Below are 16,886 nucleotides of genomic sequence, written 5' to 3' on the forward strand. Positions count from 1 at the left end.
GAAAATAAAAAAAGAAAAGAAAGAAAATAAGAATTAGGGGCGAGAAGTTAAAAAGAAGTGGCAGAATGCTGGGAAAAAAGGTGAAATTGGGGAAAGGTGAGGTAGGGGAGACGAAGTGGTGCTCGATTGTTCGCGAGTTGGTGGAAATTGAAGGTGCATTTGGAACACTGAAGCGGAGAGTTTAGAGCTACTTGTCGGCCATTGATAACGAAAGGTTAGTATTGTGTTTTTGTTTGATTTTGTTATTAGGGTTCTGATGTTAGGGTTGTTTTTTGTGAAGATTTGTTATTTACGTGTTTAGGCGCTATGTATTTCAAGCATTTTTACTTTCAATGTTGTCTATTTTTGTTGCCTTTGAGTCAGTATAACTTTATTGGTTTGTCCGCCATTACATGTGACGGTGACGGTGTTGGGCATGTGGTGTGGTCCCTGTTTCTTAATTATTGTCGGTGTGTTGGTGTGTTAGTGGTATTGAGTGTAAATTGTGTGTTATTGTTTGGTTTTTTTGTATATGTGGCAGGGATATAAAGTTAGGCATATAGTAGGTTCCATGAACGACGAAAATTTTGAAGTAGTGTTTCACCATGGGGGAAGGTTTGTGAATGAGGGTTCACTGAAATACGTGGGAGATAGTAGTACTTTGTTGTGTGACCCTGACAGATGGTCTTTCTTTGAGATTATGTCAATTTTGAGGGAGATGGGTTATGTGAATGTGAAGGAATTGTGGTTTTCGGTGGGTGGGGGGTCTGTGTTGGAAGGAAGGTTGGAGTTGCTCAATGATGATAGAGGTGCGTGTCATATGGTGAACATAGCCACCCTGAATGGTCAAGTGCACCTGTATGTGGTCCACTTTGTTTGTGAACCTCAAGTTGTTCATATGATAGAGGACCAACCTGCTGTGGAGGGGGATGGTGGGGTTGCTGGGGAAGAAGTTGCTGTTCAGACTGAAAATGAATCACGTGATGGGGATATTGGAGTGGCTAATGAAGATGTATGTGTTGGGGATGGTGAAGAGGAGTTGCCTGATAAGGAGAATGGTGTGGGTAATGAAGAAGTATGTGTTGGGGATGGTGAAGAGGAGTTGCCTGATAAGGAGAATGGTGTGGGTAATGAAGAAGTATGTGTTCGGGATGGTGAGGAGGCCTTGGCTGATAAGGTGAATACAGAAGTTGGTGAGGAGGATGGTGAGCATGAAGTTGGTGGAGAGACAGGCAATGAGGAGGATGATGAGTACGAGGTTAGTAGTTGGACTGAGTCTGAAGGTGATGTCATGAATGAGGACGAATTATATGATGTTAGGATTGATAGAGATGACATGGATGATGAACTACACGAGGTTAGTGTTGGATGCCATGAAATGCCTAGTGCAAGTGCTAGTACTGGGACAATGTCACAAGATAAAAATGTGTATGCCAGAGGGATTTCTGATAATGAGTGGGAGTCTGAAACATTAGATAGTGGTGACCATAGTGATTCAACAGATCAGGATAGAGACAACTACGGTCACTTTGGGACTTTTTCAATGCCTAAAAGCATGGAGGACTACAATTGGGAAGTTGGAACCTATTTTGCTGAAAAGGAAGAATTTACAGATGCAATAAGAACTTATGGTCTCCATAGTGGGAGGAAACTAAAAATATTCAGAAATGATAAAAGAAGAATATGTGTGAAGTGTCTAGGTGCCAAAGGTAAGTGTAAATGGTATGCGTATTGTGCTTATAAGGCTGCACAAAATACATGGCAACTTAGGAAGATTATAAACACCCACACATGTAGTAGAGAATTTAATGTCCGTTTAATGACTTCTAAGTGGTTAAGTGGGAGACTAGAAAAGACATTAAAAGAGAACCCAAATATTAAGCTAACTGATCTGAAGAACAAAATAGGGAGGAAATGGAATATTGGTGTGTCGAGGTCTACCACCTTTAGGGCTAAGAGTATGACATATGCTAACATTGATGGATCATTCAGAGAACAATATAAGCGAGTGTATGATTACGCTCATGAACTGCTAAAGTCAAATCCAGGTTCAACAGTTAAAGTTCATGTGGATGAGAATGAAGGCAATCCCATATTCAAGCGGCTGTATGTTTGTCTTAAAGCTTCAAAGGATAGCTTCATTTCTTGTAGACCTATCATCGGAGTGGATGGGTGTTTCTTAAAGGGAAAATATGGAGGGGAATTGTTAACTGCAGTGGGCAGAGATGGCAACGATCAGATGCTACCATTAGCATATGCGGTAGTTGAAGTAGAAAATAAAGAGACTTGGACTTGGTTTCTCGAATTGCTCATAGAAGACCTTGGTGGGGCTCAGTTCTGTCAGACATTCACATTTATGTCTGACCAGCAAAAAGTAAGTAACATATTTTAATTGCTACATTGTTTAAAGTTATTTATTTGAACTGTTATCCACTAATGAGATCATTTCCACTTCATTTCTTGTAGGGACTTTTGCCAGCATTGCAGGAATTGTTGCCTGGTGTGGATCAGAGGTTTTGTGTTAGACACATATTCTAATTTCAGGAAGAAGTTTCCAGGCAAAAATCTGAAACGGTTATTATGGAAAGCAGCATATTGCACACATCCTCAAGCATGGGAGGCTGTCATGAGGGATATTAAAGAATTGAATTTAGATGCTTTTAAGCACCTGATCCAGATTCCCTCGAGGCAAGTGTATAAAAAACATGTTATTATTTTCTATTTGGTAATGGTATTATCATTTTGTCTTATTGGTTATGGTATTATCATTCTGTCTTTTGCAACTAGATTTTGGTCGAGATCAAGGTTCGTACCAAGACCAGCCTGTGATACAGTTGTGAACAACATGTCTGAGGGTTTCAATAGCACAATAGTGGATGCAAGGAGTAAGCCCATCATTACCATGATGGAAGAAATACGCATTTATCTCATGAAAAGATGGGCATCAAATAGGAAAAAGATAGCTGCAGTAGAAGGTCCCATTTGCCCAAAAATAAAAAGCAGACTAGAGAAGGAGACTGAAAAAACTAAGTATTGGATACCAAGGTAAAATGTTCATTGTTTATTTCTCATTTTTCGTTTGTGCATGACTCTCACTTTGGTTTTGGTTTATTGGCAGTTGGTCTGGGGAAAAGCTGTTTGAGGTCAGTCACACTTGCATCACTGGGGAAAAGTTTGTAGTAGACATAGATAAATGGGAATGTAGCTGCCGCAAATGGAGCATAACAGGAATCCCCTGCTGTCATGCTTTGACTGCCATGAGATTCCTAAATTTGAATGGAGAGGATTACTTGCCACATTACTTTCTGAAGTCAACCTATGAAGAGACTTATTTGTCAATGATCTACCCCGTTAATGGTCCTCACCTATGGGAAATGACATCATACTGTGATGTTTTGCCTCCTACCAAAAGAATCCTTCCTGGAAGACCAAAAAAGAAACGCAGGTTGGAGTCTTGGGAGCTGAGGAAGGATGATACACAAGTACGACAAGGTGGAACGCGTAAAAGGTGTGCCATATGCAGACAACTTGGACACAAACGAAATAATTTTCCCCAAGCACCTCCACCTCAGCAGCAACCAACCCCAACTCCATCTGCTACACAACAAGGAGGCACAGAACCAAGTGAAACTCAAGGTACTCAATCCCACCAAGGGCAAGCAGTGCAACCCACTGAATCTCAGCCAACACAACCAGTTGAAGCACAGCAGGTGACTCAATCACAGATTACTGCAACTGCGCCTATTCTACCATCACAACCACAACATGGAACTCAAACAACTCAGATTTCTTCATGCAATGTCAGTGACCCACCAACAAGGCCCACATTCAGAGAAAAAATATCATATAGGAGGGGTCCAATTTCGAAGCAATGAGTTTAATGTGTAATTGCAACAGCTTTTTGGAAGAACGGGGTTGGGACAATTTTGGTGTAGGGGTTGTGTATTTTGAAGAACATGGTTTTTTTGTTTCTTAAGTTTAATGTGTAATTGCAACACCTATTTAACCCAAACATGGTTATTTATTTTGGTCTAGGGGTTATGTATTTTGAAGAACATGGTCATTTTGTTTGTTAAGTTTAATGTGCAGCAGCTTCTTGGAAGAACAATGTTATGTATTTTCGTGTAGGGGTTATGTATTTTGAAGAACATGGTTATTTATGATTAATACCATTTTGGATTACTTATATGCTTCATTCCTTTCTGTTCTGAATATGATTCATTTTATATTACTTACATGGTTCATTATAAATCAATAATACAAACCACTTTCTCAAACTTCTCGTCCATTTAAAAACAGTTCATTACAAAAGCAAACAACAAAATACAGACCAATTACATAACTTCCTACTCACTACAGAACTGAATTTTACAGCACTTCATGGGATGTGTATCAACTTCCAAACCAATATTACATTGATCAAACCCAAACAAATTATAATCCCACTTAAAAACCTAACCCACTTTCTAGAAATTACAAGTGACTTTTCCATATGGTATATCTTTCTCCTTTGTCTAGCAATGGTAGCATCTTTTTCATCTCCATTATCTTCATTCAACCACTTGAAGTAATTGCACCCTTTAAATACATCATTGCCACCACTCCGCTGCTTACAAAATACAAAGAAAAACACACAGCCTCTGATTACAGTCCACCACTGCAGAATGAATGAAAAAGAAATTAAAATCAATGTACAAACCTTGAAGTTGGGGCAGCCCCAAAACTCTTTTCCAGCATTCCTAATAGTTTTCGCAACTCTCAACACAGCTACCTCCCCACAATAACACATTGGTCTTTCACCCAAACCCCTATTCCAACCACCAGGGGAGGAGACGCTTTGCTGCTGTGAACCCCACGAAGAACAGCCACAACCTTCTTTACGAGACATTGCGGAATTGGAAAACGAGTGGAAGAACAAACCAAATTAGGGCACAAGATATTGTGCGAATATTGATGCAGATATTGATGCAGAAAAAACCAAATCACTGTGCGGATATTGATGCAGAAAAAATTGATCTGGATTAGGGCAGATACTACGGGAGGAAGAAGACAACAAAAATTGGGCAAATCTCCTTCAAATGTAAATACCATGTGGACACTGTACAATTATAATTTCAACCACTCATGTCTTATTATTTGACACGTATCGTTTCTGCACTGCCACCTCACCACTTTCTAAACGCCGTTTCGGAAGATTTAACGGTTTGGACTCAATTGGTGCACTTAAACTAATTTGGGTACGTAATTGAGACTTTTTTAAAACCGGGTACCAATTAGAAACTTCAGTACCAAACTGGGTACTATGCGACTAATTATACCAAAAAAAATTGCTAACACCGTTAACAACATGTCACATGTTAATGTGTTTTTTTTTTATTTCTAATTTTTTTTTGACAAAAAATTTTGTTGTCACATGTTAGGTCCTAGGTGTGACATGTGGTACTATCAATGTCATGAGTAAGGCAATATCACATATTATCACTATCAAGTTGCATTGTCTTTATTTCAATTTAATCTCTATACGTCTCTTTATTCAATTTAATTCCTACTCGTGTTTCTTTAATCCAATTTTGTCCCAACTTTTTTTCAAAATACAGTAATATTGTCTTTTTCTAATTTGAGACCAAATTTATTATTTGTATAGATGTTATATTATTATTTTTTATTAAAAATAACTTTTTAACATATTATATTATTAACTCATGTTTTGATAATATTTTTTTTTTCAAAATAGAACAATGTTGTCTCACACCAATTTGAAACCAAATTTATTATTTTCATAAATATCATATTAATATTTTTTTATTAAAAATAATTTTTTAAAATATTACATTATTATATATTATTAACTTATGTTTCGTTAATTATTATTTTTTTTAAATAGAACAATATTTTTTCTGAGATAAAATTTATTATATGTATGAATATTATACTAATATTTTTTTATTAAAAATAACTTTTGAATGTATTATATTACTCTATATTAAATTTTAATATAAATATAAATGCTTAATTTTGTACAAATATTTATATTTAATTAGTTTTAATTTTTTAAAAATATATTTCAATTATTAAAAAAAATTGGTACAATTATGAATAAAAAATACATAAGTGAGGACAAAATTTAATCAAAGAGACATTTATAAAAATTAAATTAAAATTAAAACAATAATATTTGATGACATTTACATGTGATATTATCCATGACAGCACGTAGGATTGATAGTGTAACGTATCACATTTGCTAGAGACCTAATAAGCAGCAATAATTTTTTTTTGACAAAAAATTAAAAAATTAAAAAATTAAAAAATCACATTTTAACTCGTAACATGTCATTAATAATTTTTTTCAAAAGTTTGTGAAAAATTAAATTTTTTTAAAAACTGACAAAAACAAAAACATGTGCAGAACATTTTAGGTGAGTTTGGGCAGTACGAAACTTTTCCTTCTATAAAGCAGAACCTCATCGGTTTTCTTTTCCAGAGATAGCAATGGAAGGATCTTGGAGTACAAGTAGAAGTGCATCTGGGTGCATAGTTCTCATAGTGCTCTTTGCTCTAACATGCGCATGGAGGGTGCTGAACTTGTTATGGCTAAGGCCAAAGAGGCTAGAGAGACTCCTACGAGATCAAGGCCTTCAAGGAAATTCCTACAGCCTTTTCAATGGAGATTTGAAGCAGATTATGAAGATGCAAAAGGAAGTCACATCCAAACCCATGAAACTCTCCTCTCATGATTTAGTGCCACGTGTCTTCTCTTATCATCAGCACAGTGTCATCAAACATGGTATATCTGTTATTTTATTTTTCATCGCTTATAACATTATTAATGTTCATGTGACCCAAGTAAATCACATGTTAACAACTTCTTTGATACAAAGAAAGTATTATTTTGATGATGATATGTATACTTCTTAGGGAAGAATCCTTTTATTTGGTTTGGACGAAAACCAAGGGTGATCATCACAGAGCCTGAGTTAATCAAAGATGTACTTAACAAGACCCAAGCTTTCCCAAAGCCTGACACGAATCCACTAGTCAAGTTACTAGCTAGTGGTCTTATAAATTATGAGGGAGAAAAATGGCACAAGCACAGAAGAATAGTTAGTCCTGCATTCAATTTAGAAAAGTTGAAGGTGAGATATGAGTTTATTTTTTCATGTATTAACACTTTTTACAGTGTGTAAACTACTCCAAAATTTTGGTAGATGTACGAGTTTCAATAGTTATTTGAAAAGTCTACAAACTTATTATTTATAACAATCAGTGTTTGGAAGTTAATGTATGCAGATGAATTATTTGCATTTTGGTGTGTTTGCACTGGGAAAAGTCCTCTTCACACAAATGCATTCACTTAAAATTATTTTAGTACAATAAAATTACCAGGGTTAACTTAACCTGCAACACATACTTATGCAAGTAAAAGCACTTTTGGTTTGAGTTATAAGTTATTTTAAGGAGCCGAAGCCCTGATGCCAAAGGGCTTGATGTGAAGTCAGAATTTAAAGTAGCATGAAGTTTGAATGCTTATTAAGTGCTCAGTCTGATATGGGAATTTGAAATCCTTGCCATTTCATTGTTACATCACAGAATATGGTACCAATATTCTTCAACAGTTGCAATGATCTAATTATCAAGTGGGAGGAGATGTCTTCAGAAGGATCATGTGAAATAGATCTATGGCCTTTCCTTCAAAATTTAACCTGTGATATTATTGCTCGAGCAGCATTTGGAAGTAGTTCTGAAGAAGGAAGAAGAATATTTCAACTTCTAAAAGAGCAAGCAGGGCTTGCAGCGCAAGTTATGATGAAAGATTACATCCCTGGATGGAGGTAAGTAAGACTAACTTGCATACTCGAGTGTTGAATAAGCTAAAGCTATGAACACTTTTAAATAGTTTTCAAATGAATTAACCTTACCATGTATTTATGCAGGAAACGTTAGCTTCCGTATATTTATCATTTGAAATTAAAGTATTAGCAAGCAACATTTCTCATTAAGAATCTATGTGTTGTATCGAGTATCTATTATCTTATCAATTGTTGAGCTAGGAAGATTACATGTAAGGTCTCAATTGCATTATGCAGTAGAATTTTTTTCTCTGATGACAACCAAACTGCTTTATGTTGACCAAACAAACAATAAAAGGCTAACTGGTATTGGAAAGAGAGAGGCTCATTCTGCTTATTTGCAGATTTCTACCAACTCCTACGCGTAGGAGGATGAAGGAAATTGATAGAGAAATAAAAGCTTCACTTACAAATTTGATTAACAACAAAGAGAATGCACTAAAGGTGGGTGAAACTGCTGGGAATGACTTGTTATGTTTACTTTTAGAGTCAAATCACAAGGAAATTGAAGAACGTGCAAACAGTAAGACTATTGGAATGAGTCTTGAAGAGGTAATCGATGAATGCAAGCTATTCTACGCTGCTGGGCAAGAAACCACTTCATCTTTACTTGTTTGGACCATGGTGATGTTAAGTATGCACCCTGATTGGCAAGCACGTGCAAGGGAGGAAGTTTTACAAGTATTTGGAAAACAAAAACCCAACTTTCTTGGGCTAAGTCACCTTAAGATTGTAAGTGCTGTATCAGACTTTGACTCTTTTAAAGTGAAACAGTATATTTTAGAAACAAAAGTGCACTCCTAATTGTTGATTTGATTAGAAAATTAACAGTTGATTATTGAGATAAAATCAATTATGTATTATCTTTTTGATGTCCAAGAGTTTGTGTTTGATACTTACCATTAGCATAACACTTTCTGTTAACAGGTCACAATGATTTTGAATGAAGTTCTAAGGCTGTACTCACCAGTAATTGGCCTTGATAGAAATGTTCACGAAGATGTGAAACTTGGAAACCTATCATTACCTGCTGGAGTGCAAGTTTCCTTACCAACAATTATGGTTCACCATAACCCTGAACTTTGGGGTGATGATGCCCATAATTTCAATCCGGAAAGATTTTCTGAAGGAGTTCTAAAGGCCACTAATGGCAGAGTTTCATTTTTTCCATTTGGATGGGGTCCTAGGGTGTGCATTGGACAAAACTTTTCCATGTTGGAGGCAAAGATGGCTTTATTAGTGATTTTACAACATTTCTCATTTGAACTTTCTCCAGTTTATGCTCATGCTCCTGTTACAGTGATTACTCTTCAACCCCAATATGGTGCTCATGTCATTTTGCGGAAACTGCAAGTATAAAAATGGTAATAAGCCTTGTTTGATTTGGATCTCACTGTTGCAAAGTTTGAAATGCAAATTAATAGCAGTTTGCTACTATTATTTTCTTAAGAAAATATGTTACTTTTGACATGCTTTTATTGCGCCATGGAAGAACATATATTGAAAATAGAAAGTCCAGTGTTAGAGTCATGCTCGGCTTGCAATTGTTTATCATGACAACAGATGTTGCTAATGCTTTTGTATTCTTCTAATAGTATTTTCTTTGCTCATTCCAGAACTAGTCCAAGTTCAATCTAGTTCAAGAATTTCCCAGAAAAATAGGCACCAAACCAATAAGAAACTAAGTGTGAGTTTGATTTCTAAGTAAAACTAAGAAACTATGTGGGATTTTGGAAGACTCAATCCACACAATTCCTTCCAACTTATTCATTTTTTTTTTCCTGCAATTCATAGGGCGAGAGAAATGTCCATTATTTCTTCATGCGATTTTGGGAAGGTTATGGATCGATTGATTTAGAAAGTTTCCAATCTATACAATTTGAAATATTTCAATGTTATTCAATATTTTGTACGGTACATTTTGGATATTAAAATTAGGGTGGTAATGTGGGCTGCACTTGACCCGTCTCGCATATGTGCGGACTCACAGGCTAGCTCGCATTTTTTTTTTAAATTTATCTGAATGTTCAATAAATTGGGAAACACGTTTACAAAATTAAGGAAAGATTTTAGAAATTTTGACGATAAATTGAGGAATACACGATGTATTCTTTAAATTTGCACATTACAAAATATATAATATTTGTTTTTTTCGATCATATAAGAATTATGATCGTTCATACAGAAGTCTAGAAGGAAAGTAATCGATATATATAAGTACAAGTTTTTTTTTTGTGTGTGGGCCAATGGGCCAGCTAGCACAGGCCATGGGCTTTTATGGGTCGGGTTTTTGTTGACCATTGGACTCAATATCTCGGCTTGCTCCACATTTTTTGTGGACCTGCAAGCCGGTCTGCTAAACTAAACCCATATTGTCATCTCTAATTAAAAGTTTGGGTGATAAGTTATATATTAAATAATTTGAAATTATTTTTTTATTGTTATTTACCATTCGAATAGTATAATTTGTAATTTTATTTTTCACAAAAATCATCAATTGGTTTGGAAAATTTATCATAAATATGATGTAATTTCTAAAAGAATTACAAGATTGGATAAGTTATTTTTCAGAAATACAATTTCAACTTTTTATTTTTTATCACATAAAAAACGTATTTAACTGAACAATAAAAAATTGCTGAAGAATAATAAAAAACTTATTTCATTTCATGTACTTCTTTTTATTATTATTTTACCAACAATAAAAAAAAAATTATGTTTGAAGAATGATAATAATTTCATATTGTTTCATCTACAACACAACAACCATAATTTTTACTTTTAAAATTGTGCATTTTGAAATGTTGAACAACATTGAAAAAAATAATTCTAGATTGTCGAATAAAAAGCACAGCACTCAAAATTTTAACTTAGATTATCCAAACAATTTTTTTTTCTAAATCACTCGATCTTAGTCTACTCGATGAAAATCAAAACCTAGGTATATTTATGAATTTCAATTTATTCATTTCTACCGACACGAGATTTAAACTCTAACTTACATTTTTAAAATCACACTTTATGAGGGTATATGAAAAAATCATGGAAGTGTAGGAAGAAATTTCTCAGTCAATAAAGTTTATTATTGATTGGGTTGGGGTTACTTAATCACAAATTTTGAATATTTTTTGTGCTAAAATTTGTAAAACATATAATATTTTTAAAGTATAAATTATATTATTAATATTTAAAAAATTAAAAAAATTAAAATTTCAAAATACACATTTAGTTAATAGTGTAATAATTATATTATTATTATTTAATATTTTTTGTTGGACAATATGTTGGGTGAGAGATTTAACATACAAAGTTGATCGCTTAAGACTATTTCTAACAAGAATGATAGAGGATATATGGAAGAATTAAACTTGTTCTTATTTGAATGGAATCATTGTAAGCATATCATTCAATCATGGAATCTCATAGAAAATTTAAGTGTGAATATAAATTTTACCTTTATTAGAAATAAGAAAATTAATTGACATATAAAAAATGTAGTTGGAACTTCTGTTGATTGGTAAGAAACCAAGAGACCTGAACTCAAACTTTCTTATCTAACTCTTTCAACAACCACAAACACTGTTATATCCTGCGCAGGTTGCGTATATCATCATCATTTATTTCTTAATTTATCTAATTCTTTGAAAAATGCTACCTCAATTGCTTATGCTGCATGAATTCCTCATATTTCTAATTCATAAAACCCAACCAATTTTTATCATCTACATCTGTTTACTCGAATTTCGCTAGGTACTGTGTACCGTTGTTGTCACTTGTGTGCAAAGATTTCTGTTCTTCCTTGCATTTACTGTTACACGTCAAGGGACAACCCTCTCCATTGACCAACATAACGAAACCTTTTACCCCCTTTCTGGGAAATATCGTGTTATATATGTTTTTTCTTCTAAGTACGTGTTATTAAATTTCATCCTCTAACTAATAAAAAATGTGTTTCTGATTTAAAAATCTGAAAACGTCCAAATTCAACCATGCTTTAGGATAAGGATGGCTCTGATTTAAGCCAACCATGGAGAGCACGAGACTGTGACTTCCTTAATCGCCACTCACGTATTCATAGCATAATTAAATAAAGCAAGAAAGAACAACAAAATCAATATTTCATGACTCAATTTTGTTATCACGTATATTTTTATGTTTGATCACTGTATTCTTCGATTTTCACTCCGGTAAATGTGTATATTAACATAATGATGTGTAACGCGAAAATGAGAAATCTTCTGGTGAAAGCGATAGAATATGCAATGAAAAAAAAGGTGATTAAAAAGTGGCGAAAGCGCGCAGAGGACACGTGACCGTCCATTAAAGAAAAACAAGAACCTACGAAGGATCCACGTGTTAAAGTGGTTACGCTTTTTGAAGAAGAAAGAGTACTACGAAACCAATCAATGATAACATGGCAAGGGAGTAAAGAAAAAAAGGAGGTGTCTTTAGCTTTAGCTATTGCGGCGGCGCACAGCTTGGCTCGCGTTGCAAGCAACGATAAGGTGCGTGGAATCTCTACAGTTCATACCCCTTTTCCATCTTCTTTATCATTTGTCACTACGAAACCAAACCATTTATTCTCTCTGCTATTTAATGGCGCTAAATTTTAGAATTGTTTTGTTCTAGCTGTCTTTTCTGTTTTATCTTTTGGGAGCCATCACCATGATACTGCTTCGTGATGATAATCAGAGGAAAGGTAGTGTTAGTCTGAACCCGTTATTTCGGAGTGAGTCTTTCGGGCATTACTACCCTGACGCTGAACACAGCTACACTATGATGGAGAAGAGACAACTTTTCTTGAGAAGCTATCAGTTCTGTCGAAAGAAGAGTCTGAAAGAGAGAGTGAAAGGCTCTTTGGTTCGTGTCAAGAAGGTTCTGTGGCTAAGGCTGCGATCTGCTAAGAAACTTCCGAGGTTGGTCTTTTCAAGAATCAGAATCAAATGCGGCTTCTATTACCGCAGGAGAAGGTTTTCGCGTCTTCTCAATGCCCACAACCGCAAAATCGACTCTTCCTCTTGTTTCTGGTAGTACCACCATTATTCATCCACTCATCAGGAAAAAAAGACAAAAAAAAAAGTTTTTAGTTCATGTTCATCATCATCAGTTTGTACGTGTAGTCTTTTATCGTGTACTTCCCTGTTGGAATTTGGGACAAGGAAATAGATATATTGCACATATTGTTTATTCTTTGTTACTTGTTGGTCCCAAAACGGTGTTTCTGTCTGTTTTCTTCCTTCTGTCATTCATATCTTTTTGTTTTTTTATATGCGTATGGGAGGCCTTCTTTTTTCCAGCACAATCATAGGTTCTGTTTACATGTACTTGATTTGTTAAGGTTGTGGCTTCATACACTTTCCATTGAACAGTGAGAACTCAGAAGCAAAAGTTTCATACTTTTCCTTTTCAGTAAGTATATTCCAGTTGCCAATGGTAAGGAGCTTCTTTTCTTCCATGTTTGATCAAGAATTCAACACTCACGGGCAACACTGTGTTTGGTGGTTGCTACTGTCACTGTTTTATATATTAATGAATAATTGAATATAACAACAAAAATTGAAATCGAGTCATTGCAGGCACTCACCTAAAACTATGTTCCAATTCTTTATGGTTCTGTTTACTCACTGTCCATAATTAAGAGGTACATCAGCAAATGAAGCTTTTCGGTCTTAGGCAAATAAATACACAACAACCTGATTTATTACACAACAATTATTTACTCACTGTCGTAGTTAAAACCTACATCAGCAAGTAAAGCTTTTTCGTCACTGGCAGATACATTTTCAACAATCTGATACAATAATAACATCACCAACTTGTAGGAGGAAGAAAAATCATCATGAATTTCATGTCTTTTATATCAATATCTATTTTGCACAGCGATCAACTCGGGAAAAGATGTGAAGCCATATTTTGAAGTAGAAGAAAATGGGTGCTGGTGAAGCAAATTGCATAAGAAAAAAAAGTACTAACTTGTAATTTGCGCAACATATTTTCTCTTTGGAGATGTGTCAAAAATTATTGGTAGTATTTTTTTAAGAAGCATGGTTTTATTGTTTAAACTAATTTTGAAAAATGTCAACGCATCTGCATTAAGTTGGCAACGGTAACATAGATGTGAAGCAAAGGGAACACATGCAATTTATTTCTGGGATTGTGATTGAATTTGCTCTGATCCAATGCCAGTTAATAAATATTAAGGGGTACGATTGCACTGTCAGACTATGAAATAGCGTGCAAGCAACTACGAAATGGAAAAAAAACAAAAACAAATAAACAGTATTACAGACTTGTGAAAACACACCGTAACTGCAATTTTATTTCTAAGATAATAAAAAATTAATTATTATAATAATTATTAAAATAAAATATATTATTAAAATGTATACTGAAGTTATAAAAGTTGTGTAAAAATCAAAAAAATTTCATTCTATTAATTTGATAATATGATTAGAGGGAAACCACACGAGATATACGCATTATAAATTTTGTTTATATAATTTTATTGTAAATATAACTAATTTTTATATTTTATTGTGAATAGCTTTTGTTTATTCTATATGTAGTTTTATAATTAAAAAGATAACTAAATTAAAAAAAAAGGTTAAATAAAAAAATAGTTAAATTAAAAAATATTACTTAAAGGTAAAACTAATAAAACAGTTATATTAGTTAAAAAACTTTTATTTAAAAGATAAAATTAAAAATATATATATATACACAAAAAATAAAAATTCATTTTATATATAGAGATTTGGATAATTAAGCATAGAAAAAAATATTTCTAATTTTTTTAAATGAAATGTAAGAATTTTTATATTATTGAGGAATAAATAAAAACACTATTCAATCTTTGTTATGATGATTTTTTTCAATTTCGTTTCTTATTCTTAATTTAGTATCATTAAATAGACAACATAATCCTTTTCGTCAAATTAATTGTTTTGATTATTTTTGTCTCAATACTTTTCTTTTATTTAATTAAGTTTCAAATTAATTTAATTTTTTTTTTTGTTATACACGATATTTAGTTGACATTAAAATATTTTTTTAAATATAATGTGTTAGTTCGTAATGTTTTTTTGTTATCTATTATTGTTGTCTTTTTGTAAGTTTTTTCAGGTATCAATGTTAGTGTCGTGTCAGGTGATAATATTAGTATTCTTTATTATTGTCAGTATTACATGTCAATGTTAATGTCACGTTTGAATATTTTGTATTTAATTAAATATCTATATTTATTTTTTGACAAAAATAATCTCAATTTTATTTGAAATTGGATAATTCTATCTTTGTTTAAAATACAAAACTTGTTAAATTTGTTCAAATCAACCAGATATTAACTTGTTTACTAATATATTAATAATTCATTTTAAATTTCATGTGAAAGGAATTATCTTTATATATATATTTTTTTAATTTTTAAAATATTAAATTTAAAATAAGAACTTTACATTTATATTTTTAATATTTTGTTTTTGTTTTTCTCTAAAAGATGAGTTGGATTTTATTAGTAGTCAACTTATTCGATTAGACAAATAAATACAGAATAATTATAAATTTAAATAGGTATTTTTTAATTTAAGTTTTAAACAATAAAAATTATTTAAATATTCAAGTAAAGTAATTTGTAATTTGATGTATAAATTTAAAAATTTATTTTAATATGAATATATAAAATATAGTTAAGCTTAATTATTAGTTTAGTTATAGTTTAGTTTTATGATAGACAAAGACAACATTGTTCGGTTTTAAATAAAATTAGAATTCAATCGAGTAAAAAAGAAAAATATATGATTTGAATTAAATACTAGATTTTAACTTTTAGTATTGGTATTGAGACGTGACATTAACACATACACGACACTATGACACCTATATATGATATTAAGTATGCCATTTAATATAATATTAAACTTTAACACGTGTAAAAAACACATAAAATTCTTTGACAAAATAAAAAATAGAAAATACTACAAACTTACATTTACAAAAACATCGTTAATGTCAATTCAACATGGGTTATACAAAATTGAAATCTAAGTAAAAGTATCAACACAATTACTGATTTAATATCACTTGATGGTCACAAGTCTCCATAAAATAGGCAATGAGAACAAATTAAGAAAATGTGCACAAAATGTAAAAGAGCTAAAAAATTGTGCACACGGATAAACACTTACAAAATCCAATATCCTTGTCAGCAGTTATAAGTAGCATAGGACATTTATTTATTTGTAAGAATGAAATGCATATATAATTTACAATAATAAACCTATATCATTCAATCAACTATATTAAATTTTATTAACTAGTTTTTTCAACGTAGCAAAATAAATCAGTACAGAGTTAATATAATTAATTTGTTTCAAAATATTAGAAATACACTAAAATACCATTCATTATTAACAATTCTTAATTTTTATAATTATTTATCAACACAACAAATGCTCATAACATTTAACAAAAATAATAACAAAATTAAAATTATTTAAAAATTAAAAAATGTCTTATAAAAAAGTAAAACAGACACTTCTACTGGGAAAAAGGTTGTACAAATTAATTTAGCAAAAACTCGCGTGATTTCGTTCCTGCAAGATATACTGTGGATGATTTCCCCCGGAGTACGTGTTTTTGAATTCAAATTGCGGTGAAAATATTTTTTTAATTGTTTTTTTTAACATGAAATACATTTATTTTTACTTTTATTTATGTATTTATTTTTATTATATCCACTTACATAATTTTTTAAAATTGATAGACATATTTTATTTTCAATATAATAAAGATATGTTATAATACATAATTTAATTTTTTTTAATCTTGTTTCTAATAATAATATGATTACACATATACTTGATCGTATTCAATAATTGTCACATTATTCATTAAAGAAAAAATGAACTTTATATTAAAATAGAAAAAAATATTTTTTTCACAATTAGTTACATATTAATAAAAAAGAAGATGATTTTTTGACTACTAAATTTTGACAACTTTTTCTTACAACTTTAGATATCATTTTTTAAGTGATTTTTCATCTTTATATTTTCTCAT

General features: G+C 32.1%; 3 protein-coding genes across 3 annotated transcripts; all 3 read left to right on the forward strand.

Moving 5' to 3' along the window:
• Positions 1-2,590: 2,590 nt before the first annotated feature.
• LOC146889007 (uncharacterized) lies at positions 2,591-3,854 on the forward strand. Its single transcript, XM_085666963.1, has 3 exons — positions 2,591-2,667; positions 2,767-3,024; positions 3,098-3,854. Exons 1-3 carry the CDS (start codon positions 2,606-2,608, stop codon positions 3,852-3,854), a joined length of 1,077 nt encoding a protein of 358 aa, XP_085523089.1. The 5' UTR covers positions 2,591-2,605.
• A 2,544-nt stretch (positions 3,855-6,398) lies between these two features.
• LOC114177468 (cytochrome P450 72A68-like) lies at positions 6,399-9,389 on the forward strand. Its single transcript, XM_028062839.2, has 5 exons — positions 6,399-6,766; positions 6,898-7,115; positions 7,570-7,811; positions 8,174-8,561; positions 8,757-9,389. Exons 1-5 carry the CDS (start codon positions 6,472-6,474, stop codon positions 9,186-9,188), a joined length of 1,575 nt encoding a protein of 524 aa, XP_027918640.1. The 5' UTR covers positions 6,399-6,471; the 3' UTR covers positions 9,189-9,389.
• Positions 9,390-12,178: 2,789 nt separating this feature from the next.
• Positions 12,179-13,042, forward strand: LOC114163293 (uncharacterized). Its single transcript, XM_028047523.2, has 2 exons — positions 12,179-12,334; positions 12,459-13,042. The coding sequence occupies exons 1-2, from the start codon at positions 12,236-12,238 to the stop codon at positions 12,858-12,860; spliced, it is 501 nt and encodes a 166-aa protein (XP_027903324.1). The 5' UTR covers positions 12,179-12,235; the 3' UTR covers positions 12,861-13,042.
• The last annotated feature ends 3,844 nt before the right edge of the window (positions 13,043-16,886 follow it).

The sequence above is a fragment of the Vigna unguiculata genome, chromosome 1, assembly GCF_037176805.1.
Source record: "Vigna unguiculata cultivar grain cowpea cultivar isolate G323 ecotype 2 chromosome 1, ASM3717680v1, whole genome shotgun sequence".
NCBI lineage: Eukaryota > Viridiplantae > Streptophyta > Magnoliopsida > Fabales > Fabaceae > Vigna > Vigna unguiculata.

What these genes read in the sequence shown, in the direction of transcription:
- LOC146889007 (XM_085666963.1), top strand. Translation starts at nt 2,606, where the DNA reads ATGAGGGATATTAAAGAATTGAATTTAGATGCTTTTAAGCACCTGATC. An exon ending in CTGATCCAGATTCCCTCGAG is followed by an intron (nt 2,668 to 2,766) that starts GCAAGTGTATAA and finishes TTTTGCAACTAG; the next exon opens with ATTTTGGTCGAGATCAAGGT. An exon ending in ACTAAGTATTGGATACCAAG is followed by an intron (nt 3,025 to 3,097) that starts GTAAAATGTTCA and finishes GTTTATTGGCAG; the next exon opens with TTGGTCTGGGGAAAAGCTGT.
- LOC114177468 (XM_028062839.2), top strand. Translation starts at nt 6,472, where the DNA reads ATGGAAGGATCTTGGAGTACAAGTAGAAGTGCATCTGGGTGCATAGTT. An exon ending in GATTACATCCCTGGATGGAG is followed by an intron (nt 7,812 to 8,173) that starts GTAAGTAAGACT and finishes GCTTATTTGCAG; the next exon opens with ATTTCTACCAACTCCTACGC. An exon ending in GGCTAAGTCACCTTAAGATT is followed by an intron (nt 8,562 to 8,756) that starts GTAAGTGCTGTA and finishes TTCTGTTAACAG; the next exon opens with GTCACAATGATTTTGAATGA.
- LOC114163293 (XM_028047523.2), top strand. Translation starts at nt 12,236, where the DNA reads ATGATAACATGGCAAGGGAGTAAAGAAAAAAAGGAGGTGTCTTTAGCT. An exon ending in GCGTTGCAAGCAACGATAAG is followed by an intron (nt 12,335 to 12,458) that starts GTGCGTGGAATC and finishes GTTTTGTTCTAG; the next exon opens with CTGTCTTTTCTGTTTTATCT.